The sequence below is a fragment of the Chiloscyllium plagiosum genome, chromosome 25, assembly GCF_004010195.1.
Source record: "Chiloscyllium plagiosum isolate BGI_BamShark_2017 chromosome 25, ASM401019v2, whole genome shotgun sequence".
NCBI classification, from domain to species: Eukaryota; Metazoa; Chordata; class Chondrichthyes; order Orectolobiformes; family Hemiscylliidae; genus Chiloscyllium; species Chiloscyllium plagiosum.
The window spans coordinates 21,573,471-21,598,604 of NC_057734.1; the positions used below are offsets into that span (position 1 = coordinate 21,573,471).

Below are 25,134 nucleotides of genomic sequence, written 5' to 3' on the forward strand. Positions count from 1 at the left end.
CACTTTTTCAGCTGTTAAGAGTTCAAGAATATTGAGTGAAAAAAATGAACAGCAGTGGATTTCTGTAAAATAATGTTGCATCTTCAAAATATCCAGTAGTAATTGATTACTAATTCGTTATAATTCGCTAGAAGCAGTTCAGTATCCATTTATTAGACTGTTTGGTCATCATTCACTTCATTAAAGTTGAACATTGAACGCTCAATGAAAACTTCCTACCATTCTGGTAGGAAGGCCCATATTAAAATGCAGATGTAGAAAACTTCAGTTGGTAATATGTGCAAAGCAAAACATTGCCAAGTTACTGTGAATGGTTTATTATGTGATTTTGGCACAACATGTGTAACATCTCCAGTGATTCTATTCCATCCACAGCCAGTATTCACATTGAACCAGACAGTTCATCATCATCATCAATCTTAAAACATGGAGGAACTTCCATGCTCTATCCTCACCATCACCAAGATGCCTTCTTCCACCTTGAACACAGACCCCCAAAGTCTGTTCCCTTCGTCTGCCTATCTCCTGCTGAAACTCTCTTCTTTGCCTTTAGTTACCTCCAGACTTGATTATTTATTACCTTCTCATCCAGCTTCTGAACTCCAAAATCTTCAGCTCATCCAAAACTTTGCTGCCTGTACCCCATCCTGTACCAAGTTGCAGTCATTTGTCCCTTCTTTGTTACATAGGCTCCTGGTCTCCCAATGACTAACATTTGAATTCTCACTCATACATTTAAATCTCTTCATATTTTTATTTTTACCTACAATCCATTCAGAATTCTATGTTTCTCCAACACTGGCTTTCTGTGTACCTTCCCACCTTTTTGCCCCATCGTTAGTGGCCATGTACTCATTGTCTAGACTTCATCCCCTTGAACACCCTCCCTAACTCACTCTTCCTCCTCAAAGTCTCCTTGTTTTAAACAAACATTTGGCTTCCTCTCCCAATTTCTCCTTTAACTGGGCATCCATTTTGGTCTGGGAGAATGAAATATTCACAGAAGCACTAAATTAAAGTTGCTGATAACTACAGTTTGCTATTAATTGTGAGAAATTATCTCTCAATTCAGAAAACATGTAAAGATTTGTAAAATCTATGCATGTATATTGGACATGTGGAAACCTGATTATCCAGTGTATTGGAGATACATAGGATTCGTAGACATTTACAGCTCAGAAGGAGGTCATTTCTCTATCATTGCTGTGCCATGCCCATAAAGACATGACTACACCCACACTGTAGGAATCCTATGATTCTACGATTCAATCCCATGCCTCAGCTTTTGGCCACGCAAGTACCTAATTGCTACTCAAATGTTACAAGAGTTTCTGACCCAACCACCCTTTTAGGCAGCATGTTCCAGATTCCCACTACCATCTTTATGAAAAGGATTCCCCTCAAGTCTCATCTTAACCTTTCAGCTTTTACCTTGAATCTGTGCCCCCTGGTTACTGACCCCTTTACTATTGGAAATGTATCTTCCTTTCCAATCTATCCCAGTTTCTCATTGTTATTTATTGCCATTAGGTCCCCTTTCAATCTTCACTGCTTCAAGGAAAACAATCCAGTCTATCAATCGTTCCTCACAGCTCAGGCCCTTCAGCCAAGGCACTATCCGAGTCAATCTCCTCTGCACTGTCTCTCATGTAATACTTCCTGTAACATGATGACCAGAACCGTATTTAGTAGTCCAGCATTGTATATGACTCGACTAATCAAGGTAAGTGTCCCGTATGCATTCTTAATCACCTTATCTACCTATCCTGCTACCTTTAGGGATATCTGGGTATGTACACTGAGGTCCCTCTGATCTTCATTAATTTACAGGTTCCTAACCATTCATAGTATAACCCCTTACCTTGTTGGCCCATCCTGAATACATTATCACACATCTTCCGTCAGGGGTCACACAGCTCATAGTTGAGTCCTTTGATCAATATGCGATTGTTTTTGACTACAGTGAGTTAACCTGTTATTTCAGCAATCCTCCATGGAATTCACATGTTAACTTGTGGTGTTATGCATTTACCAAGTCAAATACAATAAAAAACAGTCATGATGCAATTAGTGACGAAGAAAGACAGATCTGCATTTACGTAGCATTTTTCCTGACCATCAACTATCTCCAAGCACATAACAGCCAATGTCGTCACTGTTGTAATGTGGGAAGTGCCATAGCTAATTTGCACATGGCAATTTTCCAAATAAGCTAAGTTATGAATGACCAGGTAGTCAGGTGTTTTGTTATGAGGGATAAATATTGGCCATATTGCCAGGAATAAACCCCCCAGCTTTCCTTCAAAAATAGTGCCATGGTATTTTTTTTCTCTCCAACAGTGAGGGTAAATAGAGCCTCAGTCTAATGTCTCATCCAAAAGATGGCACCCACAACAGCACAGCATTTCCTTGGTATTGGACTGGAGCATCAGCCTTGGTTTTATGCTCTCAAATTTCTGGAAGCCTCAGGAGAATGGTTTACAAACTATGACTATTAGAACTAAGCAGCTCAAATAATTTGGATGTTTTTCCCAGTCACCAACATTAATAAGGCCTGAATTCCTTTAACATCTACAAAGAAACAACAAGCTTCTGACCCTGTGCCATTCTGGAAGGATCCTTTTTCCCACTTTATTGCATTAACCACCCTTTCCTGCTAGAAGGTCAAAGGAGACAGTGTGTTCCCAACACTTTGGCAATTCCACAATGTTGGCCGCTTTGAGAATTATACAAATAGTCTGGGACCATTCACATTTCATTTCTTACCACACAAACATCTAAAATAGTCAAGTTAATGATTACCCATGTAGTCTCATATTTGCTCCATTTTTACCAATGAAAGTGAACAGATTAGCATCAAAGGAGCTAAAATATGATCAAGTGCAGTAAAAGTTGAGCATACTTAAATCTAACTGTACAGAGACAGCATAGGGCTCTGGGTTTTAAGAATCAGTATATAAAATGTAACATTTAAGAAAAAATATCATTTATCATCAAAAGCACTGATTGCAATTTTCCCACAAATCCCCAAATTACAATGGTATTAATTTTCATCTTTCCAGCAACTGATCTTCCAATTTTTTTTTAAATTAAACTATTTTTCTAATTAACATGTTCACAGATGTTATTATATATTCCTGGAGCAGGTGAGACTTGAAACTGGAGGCCCTTTCAGTAGTTCATCTTACAAATAACTGTGGTCTTAGTGGGTGGCTTCTGGCTGGAACAGGTGGGAAGTTTTTGCCTGTATTTAATCCCTGGCCTCCCTTCTGGCACAGCAGGTCACCTCAGGTGTCTGTAAGGGCAAGCGGTATTAGGCCAAATAGAGTGGGTAAAAGGTTATAATGGGTGCATGAGGCCATATACTGGATGAGTCTGGCATCCGCTGGAACATTGTTTCGGGGTTCCTTGGGGTCATGGCTAAAGTTCAGGCTTAGCTATGGTCAAGCAGTAAAAGTTAATCTTGGATACTCTCTGAGCTGGACACTGGGTGAAGAGAAAGGAAAAGACCTTCTTGGAACTCAGATCAGGGAAGTAGACAATGTCAGTCTTGCCTCCGGTAATGCATCTTTACATGATGTGGCAGTGCCTATGATATTCCTCATAAGATAAGGAACAAGCCATGGATAACATGGTATTACAAGAACTAACTGACATGTTTTACAACTGGTTATTTACAACTATTACATTCACAGACACATTTGTGGCTGATTAATTACAAGAAAGGAGAATGTTTCTAGCAGCATGCCATGCTTCAAGTGATCCGAGGTAAGATGGAGTATGAGAACTTTATCTCGTGATGTCACATGCTAAAATGAGTGATGATATCATGAGCATGTCTTTAAAGATATACTGACATACTGACCACAAGACATAACATAATAGGGAGCAGCCCAGTGTTAATATTCCTCAGGCTGATGAGTCTATGGAAAATACTAATTCAGATGAATTGTTGAGCAGAAAATATTAAGAGGAAAGTATAATATTTAGCATGTAGTAAACATGACATAGTTGGTTTAAAAGGAAGTGTTTCCATTCATGGGGTGTTGAGAAGTAACAATGTTCTTATTTATATAACATATTTCATATCCTCAGAATATGCCAAAGAAAATTACAGTCCAGTCAAATACAGTAGCTGATTTCCACAGAATGGAAAAGTGACCATTAAATGCAGATATTATTATTTCATGCTTCAAAACAGTTGAGAGAAATTAGGGTGTTACTACTCCAACATTGGACACAACACTATTATAATCAAAACCTTGTGATAGGTAAGGCAGCAAAATTATAAACACTTATGATTACATCTTAAAAATCAAGATTTATGAGTTACTACATGAGACATATTGCAACTTTTGTTTGTACTCCCTCTTAGTGTTGTCCTTTAATGTTAAGGTAACTATTTTGAACAAAGTTCTCTGCTGGACACATGTGCACTATTACACTTAGAAAGCAGTTCGAGGAAACTGTACCTAAAACATGATGCTTGCTCAAAAGAATAGATAAAGGTTGTTTCTTCTCTTCAGTTTTAGCCTTCAGAAACTGAAACAAGAATCAGAGGTCAAACCTACTACGTGGAAGAATTATTCAACCCTGTGTCAAAACCCGGCTTGAATAGGGTTCATAAGAGACGTTGAGAACAAGGAAAAGGATACCATGCACAGCAGGAATATCCTGGCTGCTCAGTCACCAAGGTTAGACACTGACAAAAGCAACAAACTGTCAAAAGAAAGGGCAGCACATGAACGGGAAAACAGATTTTGACAAGTGGCCAATGAACTCAGCAGTGGAGGCATTTGCTATTCTTGTAAAAGATAGATCTAGCATTAGGAAGGAAAGGCACTTGGTGAAACAAAGAAAGGTTTTCTGTTTAAATCATTACCAATGAGCAAAAAACACAAAATTGATGGAAGCTCAAATAGTCACTGCTGAGATCTTTCGTTGTTATACCTTATACAGAAGTCCATTTTCCACTTCAAACATAATTTATAGAATGTTCTTTAGTGAGTTTTGAGAAGATTTGTAGCTCAGGTTGAGGTTCTGGATGTAGGTTTGTTTGCTGAGCAAATGAACCTTGCAGCTCAGTGAGCAAACCTGCATCCAGAATATTCTTTTCCTAGTGAGTAACCTATCTGTCAAATTAAAGGTCTTTTGTCGGGAACAATGTCGTATCGCATTAGTGTATCTGACATCAACACAAAATCTAACCTGCACCAGCTGGGGACAATACTAAATGATTTATCTCTTTCAAGGTGGAAAACTGTTACAGATTTTTACTCCCCTTGAGTGTGACCTCTTCATTTACAATGGAGAAGCGATTGATCATCTGCAGCTATTAATCAGTCGTCAGAACAGCACGAACAAATGCTACAAGGAGCTGTACATTATCATCAACACAGGAAACTCTTCCTCTCCTGCTAGTTTGCATTTTCAATTCTTAGGTTAAAAGTAAATTGTTGTGATAATCTACCTTAACAGACATTAACGCCATGGAAAGTAATGGCTTTAAATTATTACAAATAATTCCAACTTCTGAACAAACAATTTTCAAAAGCAATTCTGAGTTAAATAGAATTATTGGGTAAATAATGTAAAATAATAAAATACTATTTAATAGTACAAAATATTAAATACATGCTTTGTAAAGCAACCGTAATACATCTTCTTTTCACATATTTAAAATAAAAAGGATCCCACACACAAATTCTAAGCTTACCCTATGGGAGACAGCCTTGCATTCCATCTGCCATAACTCATAAAACATGGAAAATATCTCTACTGGAACTGAGCTTCAAGAGATTTATGACCCTATACTGTGTTGTATTTCGTGAAGCTGAGCCATATGTTGTAGATTTTATAATTTTATTACTCACTTGTCTTGCTTATTTACAATACTGGGGTGAAAGACATTATAAAACAAAAAGAAACTAAACAGTAACATTGTCTATCAATTGACAGCACCCCGAATCCAATACAGTACCTGGTTATTCATTAACATTTCAGTTAGCAAAACTGGCTTCTATATAACAGTACTGACTGCATTTTAAAAGAAAATCATGTTGGGTATGAAGCATTACAGGAGATAGTGCGACAAACAATAAAGCATTATATAAATGTATTGTTTGCCTTATTTCAATAACAATTTTGTTCTACCTGGAGTAGAAGTTGCAGCAAGTTGTTAGATAAACATATGCTCCAAGTAATGAAATCTCAGACCACAAAATTCTTGCAATTGTTTAGCAGTAAAGTCACATCAGCTATTTTTCTCCATTAAGTAATATTGTTACAGTATTTCTGTTTTCTTCAGTACAATTGCTGTGACCAGAAATGCATTAGTTGTGAATGGTAATGAGGGCATACACTTTTACGTCACAAGAATTTAAGTAGATAGTGCAAAGAGGATAAATCATGTGTTATTAGTTAAGGGTTTAAGAGCAAAGGCTCAAATTATGTTTTGAATTTGGAAAAATTAATCTTCTTTGGTGCTACTTTGTCAAATTACATAACTTTTGCAGACCCAGGAAGCAGACTGGTTTACGACAAATTAAATTCTGTCCTATTACTTGTCAAGAAATGTGTGTTCCAGAAGATACTCTTAAAAATGTAAATGGGGCACTACCCATTACTGGTGGGATTTATGTAACTGAACTGTGAAAACAACAAAACAGATGGAAATGTGAGAAATACCTGCGCATATTTTTAATAAATGGTATCCCTATGAAAACAGGGCTGATGATTCAGTCTGTGTTTGAAATCTCATGGCATTATTTCCAGCACTGTATAAATAAGTCAAAGCACTATCATGTTTCATCATACGGATTACACTTGTCAGTTTTATTGTTGTGGATAGACGTGTGATAAGTAATAGAAAGCTCTTATAGTACTTGTGTTACACAATATGGTAAGCTACTTCAATGCAAAGTTAAAATATCACAATTTCTACTGGTAAAAATTTAAATGGGTTGTACTTGTACAGCCCAAGGCTTTTGATATCATGTTGCTTGGACAACATGAACAATAACCTACTCAATGTTGGGACTTAATAACTCAGTCCAAATGTATTCTACCCAGTTTATAAACATACAGCTCATACACACACCACAGACAACAACATACAAGCAATTTACACAACCCAACCATCGATTTATTTCAAGCCGAGATCACAGCATACCAGGAGTTGTAACCGCACATAGTTTGTTCTCTTCTGAAGACGCTAAGACCAACTAAAAATCTTTAACTGTATTCCTCCCTCAAATTGTTCAAAAACAAACTCTGATAAAAAGTCAAACCAATGAAGTGTTTGGTTGTTACATCTCAGTTTTATGCCACTTTGTTGTCTTGTCAATGATGTGTGTGAGTTGACTGCACAGCTGGTTTGCAATGCAAAGTGATGCCAAGTCCATACTGGCTGAGGTTACTATGAAGGACTCTCCTTCTCAACCTCTTCCCTCACCTGGGGCATGGTGGCTCTCAGGTTAAATTACAACTAGTCACCTCTCTCTAAGCAGCCCCATGGTCTGGTAGGACTATGGCAATTTTACCTTTCTTTTGTTTCATAAGTTGAAAAAATTATTTGCATCACTGAATACATTTTGAATCTTTCTGTATACTTTTAACATCTTATTTATTGTGAACCTTTGCTGCAGGTTTTCCAATGTGTTCAGAGTTAGAGTACAACATGACAATTTAAACAATGTAGTTTCAAAATTCATCATCACTCACTCAAAAGAAAGTCCTCTGAGTATAGTAAAATCATATTCCTAAGATGATCTCCAGCTCAATGCTTTGGCATCCACCTTCTATTCCAGACTGTGGTTCACTTTTATTCCTTCTTCTGAAATTGTATTTCATAATCCAGCTGTCTGCCCAGATCTCTCCCCATCTCAGAATTCCTAAAAGTGTAACTCTGCCATAATACCTTCTTCTTATTTTTACTCTGTCCAATCCACTGCTTCAAGAATTTATTTGTAACACTCACTATCCTAAAGATGCCACACAGGTTTTCATTGTTCATAACTGGATACAATTTGTCAATTTAATTAAGAAAGCTCATGGTACTTGGCTAGAGAGTGGGCACAAGAAAAGCTCCTCTAATGCAGTGGCAGTGTGCTGTTAAAATCTATACTTGAACATTGTATACAGAATTTTATTCTGCATCATATTGAGCATTTTTCAACATGATGTTGGGCATCAATAATAGAAAATGGATCTTATGCTTCTGTTCCAGCGTTTTATAAAATAATCTTTAATCTTGAGGGTTGGGCTCTTCTTTCCATGTTCTATGAATGATTGCCCCTGAACTATGGCTTCCAGTAAATCCACTTACAAGGTAGTGTCTGAAATTTTCAGATTTAGTTGGAAGAACCTTGAGTGTTTAGCACTCTGAAATGGTCATGCGACATAACTATATTGGTCTAGATAGATACCATCAGTGTTCAGTGCTATTACTAATTGAAAAGCAACAACTTCTGGTGTCTATTGACATGCAATTAAACGTGGAAATCGAGAAGGCAATGATTCCACTGTTCTACATAAAATACACTGATGAGATACCCCAATATGAAACCACTGAACTGACAAAACCTTCTCTTCTTTGTATTGCAAGCGGGCATCAGAGCCGCCCTGCTTTTGCCACGGGACTATGCCTACATCAGGAAACGATAAGAATTCATTTTGTGTTTTAAACAGCAGTCGCAGCTTTAAGCCCACAGAACTCAGCAGCTGCCAGTCCGCCCACGTGACCGGGAGATAGGAGACAGAGGACAGATAAAATCCACACTAGACCAACACTACCCATGACTCATGGACCAAAACTCCGGAATTAATTAATATGGAAACCCATCTCCTAATCACATCAAGAGACTGACTGAAACACACCCATACCCATCGATACGGAGCCACCCTGACACAAAGGACCGGCATCCACCAGACAGGAACGGACAGACCAATACACACCAACACCCCAAGGGAACAAAGGGGGGTGCAAGCCCCTGCCCTCACAGAGAGAGACAAGCAGATAATACCTGGACCCGTTTTACATAAACCAATTAGCACCCTATTGTGTGTGCCCTGCAACTCTCCTGGGACGGCAGGAAACATACTGTTTGCACCTACTCCAGTGATGATGGGTAACTATCATCCCATTCATCCTCAAATTCCACACATCCTGACAACTAAAAGTATATAATATGTAGCTGCACGCGGGAAGAGCAGAGCAGCTGAGATTCGGACCTCGGTTGGTCTCCGCCGGCGTTACTGTAGCAACAAATGTTACCGATTGTTGAACCGCACTCTGGGCTCGGACTGATATTATTTCATCCGCGCTAACAGTATCAATGTAAACCAAAACCCTTGAAAAAGTTGCATTATGTTGAATGAGGTGTAATCCTATTTTTAACAATGTACTAAGTATGTAATTACAAAGAGCAGCCTCACTGGCTTTATATGAGCTTTATATTTTTTGACTGCTAAATTTTTCCATTATGCAAAGAAATTTCACATTTCTGAAACGTTTTTAAGGACTTTATGATTTCTATTCACTTCTACGTCAATCCCATGAGTATGTTTCAATCATTTATTTTACAACCTATAAAATTTGCATGTGAAAGAATTCAGTGGTCTCCCTGGTTTGCTGTCCATGAGAATACTTCAATGTGATTGGCTGCTTACCCTCCTTGATGATATTACTGTTGCTGGAAGCTCTGTGATTCCATTGCCTTGTACCCAGGATCTAGTCAATAGCAAGAAGGGAGAAACATGTCCCACAGAAATCGTTGGACATATATAGCAGTTTTCTTCAAGATCATTGGCAAACCATGATGATTCATCATTGACTGAAAAATCCAGCCTATTATCTCCATAACAAACTTTAGGTCAAAAGCACACAACAACATAACTACAATGGCATTACCTATAATTAGCAACCATTCCCTTCTACCCAATCCAGAAAGCAAACCATTTGGCACAGTCCCCAAACCAATTTAGTAGGGCACATTACTACCAACCACAAGTTGTGTTAAATTCTTACTTGAAAGGTCTCCAGTTTTTGTATGTAATCTGCGAATGTGAGAGATCTGGCGACCACCATCCAAAGCTTCCAGGAAATTTCCAGACTCTAAAATAAAACAAGAGACAGGTATAAACATCCAAGTGTCTCCCTCTTAAAATGGCAAGGATTTTAGGTTATTTTAATTAAGTTAAACAACACAACATACTTGTATGGCTTTCTCAAAACTACTACTTTTAAACAACATCAGTAAACCCCCCTTGAAACTAAATGTAATTTTCTAAGCAACTCAACACTGGCATTATCGAGTCAATAAGTGAGCTTAATGACACTACCAGAATCACAATTTTAATTCCACGGCCATATACAACTGCCTGGAAAAGCTGCAAGGAAGGAAAGATGTGTTTTTTTAAAGGAGAAAATTTGGATGAAACTGATTTCTGTGCACTAACTGAGCTTTCTGAAGTGTGTTCAAGGCCCACCCGTACTGTGGTAGATAATGAATTGAAGGCCACCAACACCCAAGTATCAGAGCACCCAATCCAAACATGTGGTGAACCTCAGGAATATGATATGAACTGGCTCACTGGCTGCTTTAGAACACTGTTCCACATTTGGCTGAAAATGGGCCAATCTAGCCAGTGGTCCTTAAATGAACTGCTGGAAGCCTACATGAGAGAAGTGGGGAGGAGGTATCTTTTCTATAGAAGCATATTTTATGTATGAAGCCATTGGGTGGAATCACAAGAAGGTTCTCATATGTGTGGTTGAGAACAGGCCTCTGCAAAAGTGGGCTTGTCACCATCTCCATCGCCCTGCCTCCCCTAGACCTCCCACTTGCTGCCTAACCCCTCCCCACCCCATTCCATCACATCTGTTCTGCAGCAGCATGGGAGTTGGTTCAGTGTCTAAACTAGACAATTTTGCAAACAACTGTCCCCTCCACTCCCTAAGTGATTAGAAATACTTTGGTCATCCAATTGACACCTGCAGCTTGTTGACTTTATGAAAATTAACCTTAAGGCCCTAGGTTTTAGGCTATCCTCAATTATGCCTACCAGCAAGAGGAGCAGCAAGACTCATTCCTGGAAGAAAAATAAAAGGAAGATTATTATTAAGAGCTTCGCATATGAAGTGTCTCCTTCCATGAATGGTGCCAAAATAATTATGGTACAAAGAATTTTTTAAATATGAGACTTTGGAAATCTGAATAAATTTTACCTAAGCCAATGAGTGTGAAACCCATAGGGTTCTAGATGGCTCAAATTGGCTGTTACACCCTGCCCAATAGAGACTTCAATGGAATTTAAAAGCAGTGCTCCACCTGATCTCAACAGTTTCGTGAATCATAGAATCCCTTCACAGTGTAGAAGCAGACCATTCAGCCCATTGAATCCACACTGCCCCCTGAAGTGCATCCCACCCAATCCCTGTAATCCTGCATATCCCAAGTAGTTTGGTTAAAGTGTCCTCCTAGATTACACCTCAGTCTGAAATAATCAAGATTGTTGCCAGTGAAACAATGGTAGTGTTTCTAAGGCACCATAGAATACTAAAAGAAATTCAAGTACACAAGTTCTACTCTTCAAAAGGTAGACAAAGTATGTCAGGGAAGGTAAAAGTATGCACAGTCAATATTGATTGCAACAAGACTATAAATACATTTAACTTGACTTGCAAGTTGGAAAACTTGATACCATAAGAGCCTTTCAATAAAATGCTCTTGACCAGTCATGATTCAAGAAATTTCCAACAAAACATCATGGAACATATGTCACCTGTAAAAATGACTGGAATCTGACAAGACACAATCACTAGCCTAGAAGACAACATTTTGATGTTGTTTTTGTTTTTATTGGAAGGGATACATTGTGGCAGACCATCAGCAAAAAAGGACACCCATCTGCCTCAGGGCTTGGAAAGTAGTGGAAGATACAGATACTGGATAAAGCTAGCCGGTAAGCTATTTGTCTCATCACAAGCTCCCAGGGCCCCATGAGGGGCACTGCTGCAATGTATGACCTTTCTATTTTTCTGCTGTCTGAAATATCAATACAAGAATGATCTAGGCACCCTCTTTGTTCTCAAGACCTCTACGTAACACTGAAAATTTTGCATTGTCAGCATCAAGATTCAACTTTGTTTCTCTGTAATGCAGAAATTATGGCAATTTTGACTTGGCAATACCCAAATCCTATTGGAATACTGTTGTAAATTTTATCTCAGATATAGGACTAAAATGTGTAATTTTCCACTGAAGCACCACACTGACAATCAGTATATTTTTCACAAAAGATTTTCTGTCATATATTAAAGACTACATTAAATGTAAATTCTCCTATCTTCTGTCATTGTATCTTATAGTTTTCATGTTTTTTTCTATTTGGATCAATCGCTGTGTTTTTTCTCAGATTGTACTTTAATCATGGAATTTAAAGAGGTTTGAGTTACATGTATACATAAGAACTTGTATTTACATAGTGCTTTTAATATAAACATGTCAAAGTGCTTCATGGGGACTTTATCAGGTATAACACCTTTAAAACTGTTAGGTTCCATAGAATGGACACCTTAACATACTCCCCTTGCTCCGCTGACTGAACCAATCAATTATGAACGAAATTCACCCATTGTTAGATGAGTCTTCGTCATGCTTATGGAATGACTAATCCAGATACTTGGTGGGAAATTAATCTCTATTCTCCATCATTTAAAGAATCAAGACTCACTGGCAGCACACCCACAATACTCCAAAAGAGGCAACCTTAGCATGAAACTCCAAACTAGGGGATTGGGGAGAAAGGTGGAAAAGTTGAAAGAAATCAAATATTGAGATGGGGAAGCTGTGGTCAAGAGAAACATTTGAAAATGAGGCAGTTATGCTGGAGTTGTTAAAACAAAATCAATTCAGAAAAGGTTTATTCTAAAGAAAATCTGAACCCAAGCTTAAGCCCAAAAGTCCTGTAAACTATTCATTCAAAACTGAAACAACACAGCTACAGAAGCACATCTGCAACTTATATTTAGTCTGAGTGAGACATCCAGCTGTGTGTGCATGTAGAGTGTCTGTGAATCAGTCAGGTACCAGCTCTGAGTGGAACCATAGTGGAAGCAAAAAAAGGTGATTAAACAAGCTACTAGTTCACAGCTGACTGACCAAACACAGCCACTGTGCAGTTTGTACAACATTGATATTCTGTTTCCCGAACTGGTGCAGACAAGCCATTACTGTACCAGCTTGCCACCTCAATGCTTCCACTTAACAACAAACTAAATTAGAGCTTTTGTGCTTCATAGTCAGCATCAATTATATGGCTCTGATATTGTTCCAGATTAAACCAAAGTGACAACTAATAATAGCTACATTCCCATAAAACAATATTGTCTGTGTGGACTGAAGACCCAAAGATTTAGCAGCTGGTAACTTCTTTGTTGAGGGGATAGGGTTGCAGAGTAATAACCATTCAGCAGAAAAGTGCACAATCCCAGTCCTCTCCTGTTAATGCTGAGACGTGGCTTGGAAATCATTCATCTTCATTATATCCCTGAAACCAGATAAAATACTTGTTTTTAAAAGAAATTCTGTGTGATTGAAAGGCCTAATTCACATACAGGTTTTCTGAACAGCACAAGACTTGGATATTCTTCAGCTAAATGGAAGAACCATGATAATTGTGGACACAGGTAAGTCTCCACAATACAAATGGTAATAAACACTATGCTTTATTTTCCCTTTGAAACACTTGGAGTTTTTTTTCTGCAAAGCAGAAAAGGAATTTTCTCAGTTTATAAATATACTTTGTCTGCATAATGAAGGATGGGAACAATACTGCCACTTGGTCAATCCTGCTGTTAGAAAGGTATTCAAAAGGGTATACAGACTGTATATGTTTTCATGATCCATTTTCGCTAACTTTTGTATTTATCGAGACATAGAGATGTACAGCATGGAAACAGACCCTTCGATCCAACTCGTCCACACTGACCAGATATCCCAATCTAATCTAGTCCCATTTGCCAGCATTTGGCCCATAGCCCTCTAAACCCTTCCTATTCATGTAGCTATCCACAATCCTTTTAATTGTACCATCTCTTCCTCTGGGCAGCTTGTTCCATACTTGCACCACCTTTGCATGATAAAGTTGCCCCTCTGGTCCCTTTTATATCTTTCCCCTCTCACCTAAAACCAATGCCTTCTAGTTTTGGTCTCCCCCATCCCAGGGAAAAGATTTTTCTATTCACACTACCCATTCCCTTCATGATTGAGCAACCTCTGTGAGGTCACCCCTCAGCCTCCAATGCTCCAGGGAAAATAGCCCCAGCCTATTCAGCCTCTCCGTATAACTCAAACCCTCCAATTCTGGCAACATTCTTTTACATCTTTTCTGAACCCTTTCATGTTTAACAACATCTTTCCTATAGCAGGGAGACTTCTGGGACTGACGAACACATAAGAAGCATCAGAAGAAGAGGGTCATTTAAGTGAAGATTACCTCTCTGGCCCTCTTACCCAGCTTATAAGAATGCCTGAAAGAATTGAAACCAACATGGTCATTCTAAAAGATGAGAGACATAACAAACAATCCAGGTCTTTTTCAATATATATTATCAGTTGCTTCACACTGTAAACTTTTGCTATAAATTCTGTGTCTTACAATTTTATACTCCACAACCACCTGATGAAGGAGCAGTGCTCCAAAAGCTATTGATTCCAAATAAACCTGTTGGAATTTAACCTGGTGTTCTGTGATTTTTAACTTTGTACACCCCAGTCCAACACCGGCACCTCCAAATCTTAACATCACTCCATCGTATCTAACCCCAATAAAGCAATGACCAATTTCTAAACAAAATAAAAGTGTATGCTGGAAATCAGAAACAAAATCGAAAACTGCTGAGAAAACTCAGCAGGTGTGGCAGCCTCTGTGGTGAGAAAGCAGAGTTAATGGTTTGGGCCCAGTGACCCTTCTGCAGAACACAGACTAATTTCTGAAACTTTGACAGACCTGAAGTTTCAGCACTAATTCAGTAACACTTACAGGTAAAAAAGCATACATTAGTAAAGTACTGTTATAATCGGAGATATTTTCATTTTGACAACAAAACATAGATTTTAATTCTATTTTTATTTAGAAAGCATGAGTCACATGTAGTCAAAATTTGAGTGTGTTTCTCCCACTGTGGAAGTTTCTGATTCAGTTCATACAGTAGTTCGTTATGGTGCATTAACCGCATGACATTCCAAATTTCACTGCAAAGTTTGATCAAAGAAATAAAGTTTAAAATTTGTTCATTAAGGTTTTTCTCCATCATTGTTTCAACTGTAGTCTATACTGTTGATGTTTGCTTTGTTCCACAAATCTGGACGACACAAGTTTTCTGTACAACAGCAGTAGCTTTATTATTGGACAGCCGGTGAGAGATTCAAAGAGTCTCTAAAGTAGTTGGGTGCCTAGTTGTAGTGGCTCTTCTTCATGAATCTCTGCCTTACGCCCACAGACAATATATTTTATTGGAATTCAACAAAGACTTATTCGTCACATGGATGATTGTCATTACATAATTTAAAGTAGGTAATTATGAATTTACAAAACCTGATGAATATCGATTTCCTGTAATAATGTGTGAATGGACTATAGAAACCGATTATCGTATCTTCCATGATTATGTGTTGATGAAAACAAATTAAGACAGAAAGGTTTTGCCTGCTACAAGTGGGGAACTCACATACTTGTGCTAATATGGAGGAGAGGTAAATGGGGGGGGAGGGTGTGTGTGTGTGTGGGGGGGGGGTTCACATACCTATGCTAATATGGAGGGGAAGTAAGACAATGGGAGAGGGAGGCAGTTAACTGGGTTGGGGCCACAGCTATTAGTTCTGTCTGGAAAGGACAAAGGTCTTGTCTCGGCTTACTTGTGTGGAATGGGGGAATCCACATGCGTGGATTGAAAGAGTACAGGCTTTCAGTGGCAGTTGCAGTAAGTCCTTTGGTAACGGGATTTTTAACCCTAAAGTCCCAATGTGCCCTGAAAGAGAGGTAAAGCATGGAACTGACCGCTCTGTGACATTTTAACTTGCTCATTACCTGTGCCATTCTCTCTCTGTATTGGGAGCAATATTTTTCATTTAACTTGAACTTGAAGATTTGCTTTTGAAACTACATGATTTGATTTTTAAACTATTTGATATCTGCAAAATTTACAACATTATTTCCACCTAGAAAGACAAGGGCAGTAAATGCATCAGAATACTATCATCTGCAAGTTCCCAGCCAAGTCACAAAGTTGGAACTATATTTGTGTTCCTCCCTTGAGTCATAGTTCTGTAACTCCGACTCCTAACAGCATTATGGTGTCTTTACATCCCAAAGACTGCAGCAGTTTGAAAAGTCAGTTCATTGCCAACTTCTCCAGGACTATTAGGGATGGACAATAAATGCTGGCTTACTCAGTGCTTGCCAATATCCCATAAAACGAAACCCCGCCACATGTACCTTTCCATTTGTTGCACAGGGAGGAAATTAATTCCTTTCTTTCTGGTGTGCATTAAATAAGAAAAGTAATCTTGACTACCTGGAATACCAACAAGGCCTTCGATAGGTTCAGAAGAGATTTATTTTGAGAGGCAGAGTCAAGAATGTGAACATTCAGTTTTGTGGAGAGACTTAGAACAGAATTGGCTAAGAAGAGATTTGACTAAAAAAAGTACTAAAAAATATGAGCTGTTTTGATAGGATAATGAAAAACATGTCACAGGATTGGAGTGATTGGCAAAAGAATTCAGAGTAACGTAAGTAAAATTTTCATGCAGCAAGATATGATGAATTCAATTCCTAAAGGGGTGTTGGAGACAGATTCAACAATTACCTTCAAAAGACTGTTGTCACAGCTGTCAGGTCCTGTGAAATTACACCCCATTATGAGGCAAGAAAAGGTGGTAAAATGAGGACGTAAATTTCTCATCCACAATTTTTAATATACAACTCAGCATTCTATCCTACTTTGGCATACAGAGCTCAACTACATTCTCTTAATATTTTCTTTTAAACTTTATTAGATCTGAAATGTAGACAGTGAAAAGGATTTCCCATCTGAACACCAGGAAAAGGGAGGTTTAAAACACAACTTTCAGTTGCGGTAAACAGAGAATGGAAGAATGGAACAGTCATTGTGCCAAAGTCCTTTATTGCTAGACTCCCTCCAGGAATAGCTGCATTTTCTTTTTCCATAATTTTCCGAGTAACACAAAGAATTTAAGGGCTAAGTAGCCACATGATATTTGAAGCAAACTGGCATCTTGTTCAAAGTAGCTTTCCTCCCCCTTCCTCATAAAATAAACTTGCATTCGGCATGCAATATTCTTTGTAGAGTCTTTTGAGGGTTTTAGAATCTTTTATGATTCTTTTAATGCCTAAATTGCATCAAGAGCTGATTTTCTTGATTGAATGGAAAGTTACTTCAGCTATTCAATTGCTGATTTAATCAGTGAAATAGGAGCCCAAAGCTGATTAACCTTTTTTTAAGTATTTTACCGTATACATTAAATGCAACAGTAAACTATTTCAAAGACCCTTCAACAAAATATCCCTGAGGAATCTTTATGTATTTTTATAGCAGGATTTATTCTGCTTGCCTTTCAATTGTCCTAGAATTCTGCTCCTTCATCTCTTGCGCATCTATATTCAACCCCTTCCATCCCCTAACTTTAATGAGGAGCAAATGACTGCAGATACTGGAATCTGTACTGAAAACAACAAATGCTGACAATCACAGCAAGTCAGGCAGCAAATGCTGTCCTCTCCACAGCTCACTCCAGCTCTGATGAAGAGTCACTTAGACTTGAAACGTTAGTTTGCTCTCTCTCTCTCTCCATGAATGCTGCCTGACCCACTGTGATCTCCAGTACTTGTTGTTTTCCTTAATTTTAACTGTTAGGGCCGACTCTGAAGAACTCCCTCTCTAATCCCCTATATCTTCCTGCTGTCTTTTGTAAATCCCAATTTGGTAGCCCCTCCTAATATCTCTTCTCTTCTCTTCTCCTTATATCTGCTTCTTTTGGGCTTATGCTTCTTTGGTTTGGGTGATTTTTCTACATGTGGATTGATTTAATGTAATTGCACAAATACAACAGCAAATTAAGAACACAATTATACATAGAATTGCTATTGAACTTCAGATCAAGTGAAAGTCTGTTCGATGATAAATAGTACATCTTAAACAAAAAATTAGTAACAAAAGGTTAAAGCACTTAGAATTTTGAAATTCATCTTGGCAATGTTGATTTCACAAGGCAATAGTATCGATAACGTTATCTACATTACTTTAGTGTTGTTCTCATTAAAGCACTCAGTTGTCTGAAATAATCTAGGAAGTTAGATAGGTCACTGTTGAAGAACTTGCCTCCACTTTGACAATAAGGGGAGGGTGCTTGTAATGTCCTGAGCAAAGAGGTTTTCACACTGCATCCTTGGGCATAATTTCTGATATTCATGCAATAGGAAAACCAGATTTACATGTTACAAATTGCCAAAATTAAAATTCTTATGTTATTTTGAAAGTGCAACATAAGTCATCTTCAAAACCTTATCAGTTACCCAGCCCCAAAACAATTACCCCTTAGGGAGGAAGGCAAAAATTTACAGTGACATGTCGAAACACACAGATTACAATTAAAACGACAAATCCCCTGCTTGCAAACATGTTTTAAGTTGACTGCATTAAGAAACAATGTACATTTTACCCAATGTTCAAAATGAATCAGAGCATCTACTGTCTTAGGATCAGACAAAAATACATTAATTAAACCCAGATACCATAGAAAGAAGCCAAACCCCAAACTCATTAGAGCGTAGCTGGTTAACGATGGGAAAGTATGTGAAAGCCCCTCAAAAAAAAGCACGGCATGAAAAAAAATTAAAAGCATACCAGTGTGCCAACTCCTTTTTCGTTAAATTAAACACTTCTTCGTTTAATAGTTGGTTATAACAAGAGGTTCTGACAACATCAGAATCTCATTAGGCTACAGAAACTTAATGTTAACAATTTAAAGTTGAAAACGCATCTATCATGAAAATTTTTAGTTGTTGTTCTTTGGTCTCTCGGCCTGGCATGGCGCCCTCTCAGCCCGGCGTGGTGGTTTCTCGGCCCGATGTGGCGGTGTCTTGGCCTGGCATGGAGCCCTCTAGCCCGGCATGGTGGTGTCTTGGTCCGGCATGGCACCCTCTCAGCCCGGCATGGTGGTTTCTCGGCCCAATGTGGTGGTGTCTCAGCCCGGCATGGAGCCTTCTCAGCCCAGCAAGGTGTCTCTCGGCCTGAGGTGGCAGTCTCTAGACCCGGTATGAAGCCCTCTCAGCCTGGCGTCGTGGTCTCTTGGTCCGATGTGGCAGTCTCTCCGCCCAGCATGGTGCCCTTTCGGCCCATAATGGTGGTCTCTCGGTCCAATGTGGCGGTCTCTCGGCCAGGCATGGTGCCCTCTCAGCCCACCATGGTGGTCTCCCAGCCCAGTGTGAAGCCCTCCTAGCCCTATGTGGTGGTCTCTCGGCCTGACGTGGCGGTCTCTGAGCCCGACATAGAGTCCTCCTGGTCCAGCATGGCAGTCTCTTGGCCCGGCGTGGCGCCCTCCTGGCCTGGAATGGAGTCCTCTCAGCCTGGCGTGGTCCCTCCTGGCCTAACATGGCATTCTCTCAGCCCAACATAGCGGTCTCTCAGGCTGACACGGTGCTTTCCCAGCCCAGTGTGGCGGTCTCCCAGCCCAGCATGGAGCCATCCCAGCCCGGCATGGACTTCTTCTGGCCCGGTGTGGTAGTCTCTTGGCCTGGTGTGATGAACTCCCGGCCCAGCATGTCATCCTCATGGCTGGCAAGATGTTCTCCCAGCCTGGCGTGGGGGTCTCCCACCTTGGTACGGCAATCTCTCAGCTCAGCAAAGCACTGTCTTGGCCTGGCTGGAGGTCTCGCGGCCTGACATGGCCTCAAGATGATTCCAGTGAATTCCTGACCTTGAGATGAAGCCCAGTGCAGTCTGGAGCCAAGGCCTGGAGCTATCTGGAGGCTAGGTGCCAGTGTGGACTGGGTTGGAAAGACTGTTCTTCTGACCTTTTTATTTCTTTATTTTCTAATTTTTCCTACAATATGTAATGTGGGACTTCTTATTTCTTTATTTTTCTAATGATTTTTCCTAAGAACTTGTACTGAAGAATCTGTACCAAGGGACCTTGTACATAAGGGACAACTTGGAAACTTTTCATTGCATTCATTTGAGTATGTGACAACAAAGTTAATTCAATCATTCAATTCAATATCTGATTCATCAAATTACTGTCCAGTTTTTGAACAAACCTTCAATTAAATATCAAATGATTTCAATCAAACCAACGTCCTCTGGAGTTTGTAATGAACATAATTCATTAAGTTTACTCACCCGACACTAAGAAATTCTGAGGGCATCCTGAGAATTTACAAAGAGTTATTGACTATTTGAATCCACATGCTCTAGAGCATCCTACAATACACAGAAGAACTTCAAACATAGGATGTCTTGCATTCCTCACTGCATGGCTCCAATCTCATTCCTTATTATGCATAAATCATCCCTGAGCAAATTCAGTAAACTAATGGCAAAATATGGTCTAAATTACTTCTGCAAGCACAAATGCTAAACATGCTCCAATTAGTGACCTCCGAGATGTGCATTTCTTTCTCTACGTCTTCTGGTCGAAAACAACTGGAGCACTGTATGCCGGATATTCTCATCAGCATCTCAGTGAAAACCTGAGAAAGTATCTGGAAGTAAATTAAAAGCTTTAGGGAAAAGGAGACTCCAGTACGTTCTCGTTCCCACAGTGAATACATGTCAGGGTCAAACAGCAGCAGCTTTCCTGATTTCATGCAGCAGATGGAGCTAAGTGCTGGAAAATGTAAAACGGGCTGAGATGATCCTATAGAATCTAGTTCCATAGTAGGAGAATGTTTTCCCATGAGACAAAGATTTGGATCCAAGCACTGTATCATTATTGCAAAAATTTGCCTTGGGCCAAAGAAAATATATGTTTAAAATATAAACTCCCATGGCTTTCTGAGAAAAGAAAACTTTTTTTTTACTTTAATAAATATTTCAATTGTTTGGACATGATTCCTGGCCAATAGTCTACTTTCCCAATGAAACAGACAGCCGTCTAGTCAATTTCTGGATCAGTGGTGCTGGAAGAGCACAGCAATTCAGGCAGCATCCGAGGACAGGCAAAATCGACGTTTCGGGCAAAAGCCCTTCATCAGGAACAAACGTCGATTTTGCCTGTCCTCGGATGCTGCCTGAATTGCTGTGCTCTTCCAGCACCACTGATCCAGAATCTGGTTTCCAGCATCTGCAGTCATTGTTTTTACCTAGCCGTCTAGTCAATGTCCATACGATAAGACAGAAACCGCTAGCAATAAAACCAACCTGGATATCAGGTATTAATATTGTTAATAGATTCAACTGAACTTCATGATCATAATATACCTCAGCACTTCAATGATTACATTATCATCCCGGGAACCTACTGAACAGCCCTATGTAAAGTCATTGGACCTTGTTACGAAGACACATCAAAAATTAATACAATATCCTTTTACTTAGAAATGGAAAAGAAAATAGCAAATGATTGCATTGCTTTCATGCTGTCTTTTCACCAGTTCAAAATACTTCAAAATGTTTCTATCTTTCCGCCAGCTTCCTTTGACAATATCCACATGTGCCTTGTTGGTACTAAAATAAGTACTCAGTTGCTCCACACCTTACTACCAAAGCATCAATTAGATATTGGGAAGACTAAGATCAATGTTAGCTTCAAAGCGATCATTTCCCTGGTAATGGTTTGAAGCTAAACCAGTCCTATAATAAACTATGTGTCACGTTTGCCCTGAGATGCACCTTCATATCATTGCTCAAATCACCCCATCTCAGCTTATCTGCTAGTGAAGCCCTCACTCATGCCTTTGTTAACTCTGGACTATTCCACTGTACTCTTGGCTGTTTCACCACAATCTCCCTTCCATATACATGAAATCATCCAAAGCTCTTTGGCACCTTTGTCTTTTAACTTGCACCAAGTCCCATTCCACTATATCCCTGTTCCCCCAAAGTACACAGTCAAACAATATCTTGATTTTAAAATTCTCATCCTGGGTTTCAAATTCAGCCAGAGCCTCATGTTCCTGACCTCTTATAACCTCCCCCAGCTCCACAATCCCCAGATATCTGAACTCATCCAATTCTGGCCTCTTGAACATCCACTTTTTAATTTTTTCAGCTTTGGTAGCCAGACCTTAATTAGTCTTGGTTTCAGCTTTGGAAATCCCTTCCTCCATACATGTCAGTCTCACACTCTTCCTAACACTTCTTTAAAATTCCCTCTTCGATTAAGCTTTTTATAATCTCATCTAACACCTTCTATAATGGCTTGGCTTCAATTGTTCCAGAATATTCTGTGAAGTGCACCAGGGTATTTTATTACAGCAAAGGTGGTCTTACAAACCTACACTGTTGTTGCAAACATGCAACCAAATATATTTGGTTCTATTGCACATCACATTGAACAGGAACTTGTTAAAAACCTAGACTCAGAGCACCTTTACAGGCACTTTCAATCTGCAATGCTTCTAGCTATACCATTCTTCTGAAACTTTCCATGTTGTTCAAATTGTTCTGTACATTGAATAGGAGGGTAGAAAATCCATTACCCAAAACTAAAGACTCCTAAAAATATATGTGAATTTTGGCAAATCGTAAAATACTTTTGGGTTCTGGCAAGCCAATGTGAAGGCTTCTAAAGGAAAGGGTATTGTAAAGCAGCATTTTGGATAATGGTATCCAAAGTGAGGCAGAAAGGGATAGAGGGAATAATCATTTAAAAAAAATGCAGCAAACAGGTCCAAAGTTGGAAAGAATGGTAAAAAGGCAAAATTAATGGCTCTTTACTGGAATGCATGGAGCATACAAAGCAAAATAAGGTATAATTTGGGAATATACAAGGTTATGCGCTTTGACAGGAAGAATAGAGAAGCTGAATGCTATTCAGATGGGGAAAGACTGCAGAAAGCTATAGAACAGAGGGATTTAGGGATCCATAAGTCACAAAATGCTAGCATCAAATTCAGTCAGTAATAGGAAAGGCACGTGTAATTTTGGCCTTTATTTGAAAGGGAATGGAGTACAAAAATAGGAATGTCTTGCTAAAATTATACAAAGCACTAATTAGATGATACCAAGAATACCATGAAGAGATTAAATCCCCTCATCAAAGGAGAAAGATAATGACATTGGAAGTGGTCCAGAGACAGTTTGCTAGTTGACTTTCTTATGGGGAGAGGGTGAGTAGCCCTGGGCCAATTCTATTTGGAGTTTAGAAGAATGAGAGGAGACTTTATTGAAATGTATAAGAGTATTAGGATGCTTTACAGGGTAGATGCTGAGAAGCTGTTTTCTGTTGTAGGAGAGTCCAAGACCAGAGGGCATAATCTCATGGATAATAGAGATGATGAGGAATGTCTATTATCAGGGAATGGTGGACCTCTGGATTTCCTTAATGCAGAGGGTGGTAGGGGTTGGATCATTAATTATATTCCAGACTGAGATAGACAGACTTTTAATCAATAAGGGAATCAATGGTTTTGGATCAAAGCATTAAAGTGCAGTGCAGGATTACCTGACCAGCCACGATCCCATTGAATGACAAAGCATACTTAATGGGCTGAATGGCCTACTTCCTGTTTGTTAATGAACTTTAGCACAGAGGGAGGTCATTTTTAATTTCAAAGGTGCTGGAAATCAAAATTATGTCTCTTGCCAAATCAGCTGTTTTGAAATAATGAATGTTAATTCCTTTTAAACTTGAAAAGTTTCAGAAAAGGTTTACAAGGATGGAGGGCTTGCATGAAATGGAGAGGCTGCATAGGCTATTTTCCATGGAGCATTGGAAGCTGAGGAGTGCCCTTATGGAGATTTATACAATTATGAGGGGCATAGAGAGGGTAAATAGATAAAATCTTTTTCTCAGGATAGGGAAGACCAAAACTAGAGAGCATAGGTTTAAAGTGAGAGGGGAAAGATTTAAAAGGGACCAGAGGGGCAATGTTTTCATGCAGAGGGTAATGTGTGCATAGAACGAGACACCAGAGGAAGTGGTGGGCAAGCAGGACGCTGGAAGAACGCAGCAAGCCAGGCAGTATCAGGGGTTGGACAGGTCAATGTTTTGGGTATAACCCTTCTTCAGGATTGTACCTTCTGATGCTGATTGCCTTGCTATGTTCTTCTAGCCTTCTGTTTGTCTACCTTGGATTCCAGCATCTGCAGGTTTTTTGTCTCGAAAGGAAATGGTGGGGGCTGGTACAATTGCAACATTTAAAAGGCATCTAGATGGGTATATGAATAGGAAGGGTTTGGAGGGACAGGGGCCAAATGCTGTCAAATGGAACTAGATTAACATAGGATATCTGGTCAGTATGAACGAGTTGGACAGAAGGGGTCTGTTTCCGTGCTGTATAACTATGATCCTTTCAGAACAAGATACATTTGTGAGGGTTTTTTTCAAAAAAGTTAAATCCCAGTGGAATTCACCTTTGCTCTGCTATTAATTGATCCCAGACCCAACACATTGTTTAGGGATGCAGTGCTTCTAAACCATATGTTTGTAAGTTTGAGAACACTATAAAAAAACAATACAGAAGTAGCAGCTACCCTCAGCATCAATGAAGCATTCAACAATGTATAGCACCAAAGAGCTCTGGAAACACTGAGGTCAGTAGGGATCAAAGAGAAAACTCTACAGTGCCTTAAGTCGTATGTGGCACAATGTAAAATGGCAAGGTTTCCTTTGGGATATGCCATCAGCCCAGTCATCTTTAGTTACCTCAATAATTGCCTTCTCTGTGTCAGCAGGTCAAGAGTGGAGCTGTTTGCTGACAGTGGCATTGTGTTCAATTACATTCACAACTCCTACAGTAATGAAACAGTATATTGTTAGCGTATTAGCCTGACAGGTGATTGGTGGCTTGTATACCACCTTATCACAAATTAATAAATACCCTCAAGACGAGAAAAGCCAATCACTAACCCTTGATCTTCAGTGAAAGCACTGTGATTGAGTTCGC

The 25,134-nt window shown here is 39.2% G+C and overlaps 1 protein-coding gene across 3 annotated transcripts in view; it reads right to left on the minus strand.

The window, feature by feature from the left end:
• The window catches only part of LOC122562631 (EMI domain-containing protein 1-like), a 342,320-nt gene that overhangs the window by 166,327 nt on the left and 150,859 nt on the right, over window positions 1–25,134 (minus strand). For all 3 annotated transcript variants that reach the window (XM_043715640.1, XM_043715641.1, XM_043715643.1), the window contains exon 4: window positions 10,028–10,114. In XM_043715640.1, the coding sequence (XP_043571575.1) occupies window positions 10,028–10,114 (87 nt within the window). The remainder of the gene's footprint in view (window positions 1–10,027; window positions 10,115–25,134) is intronic.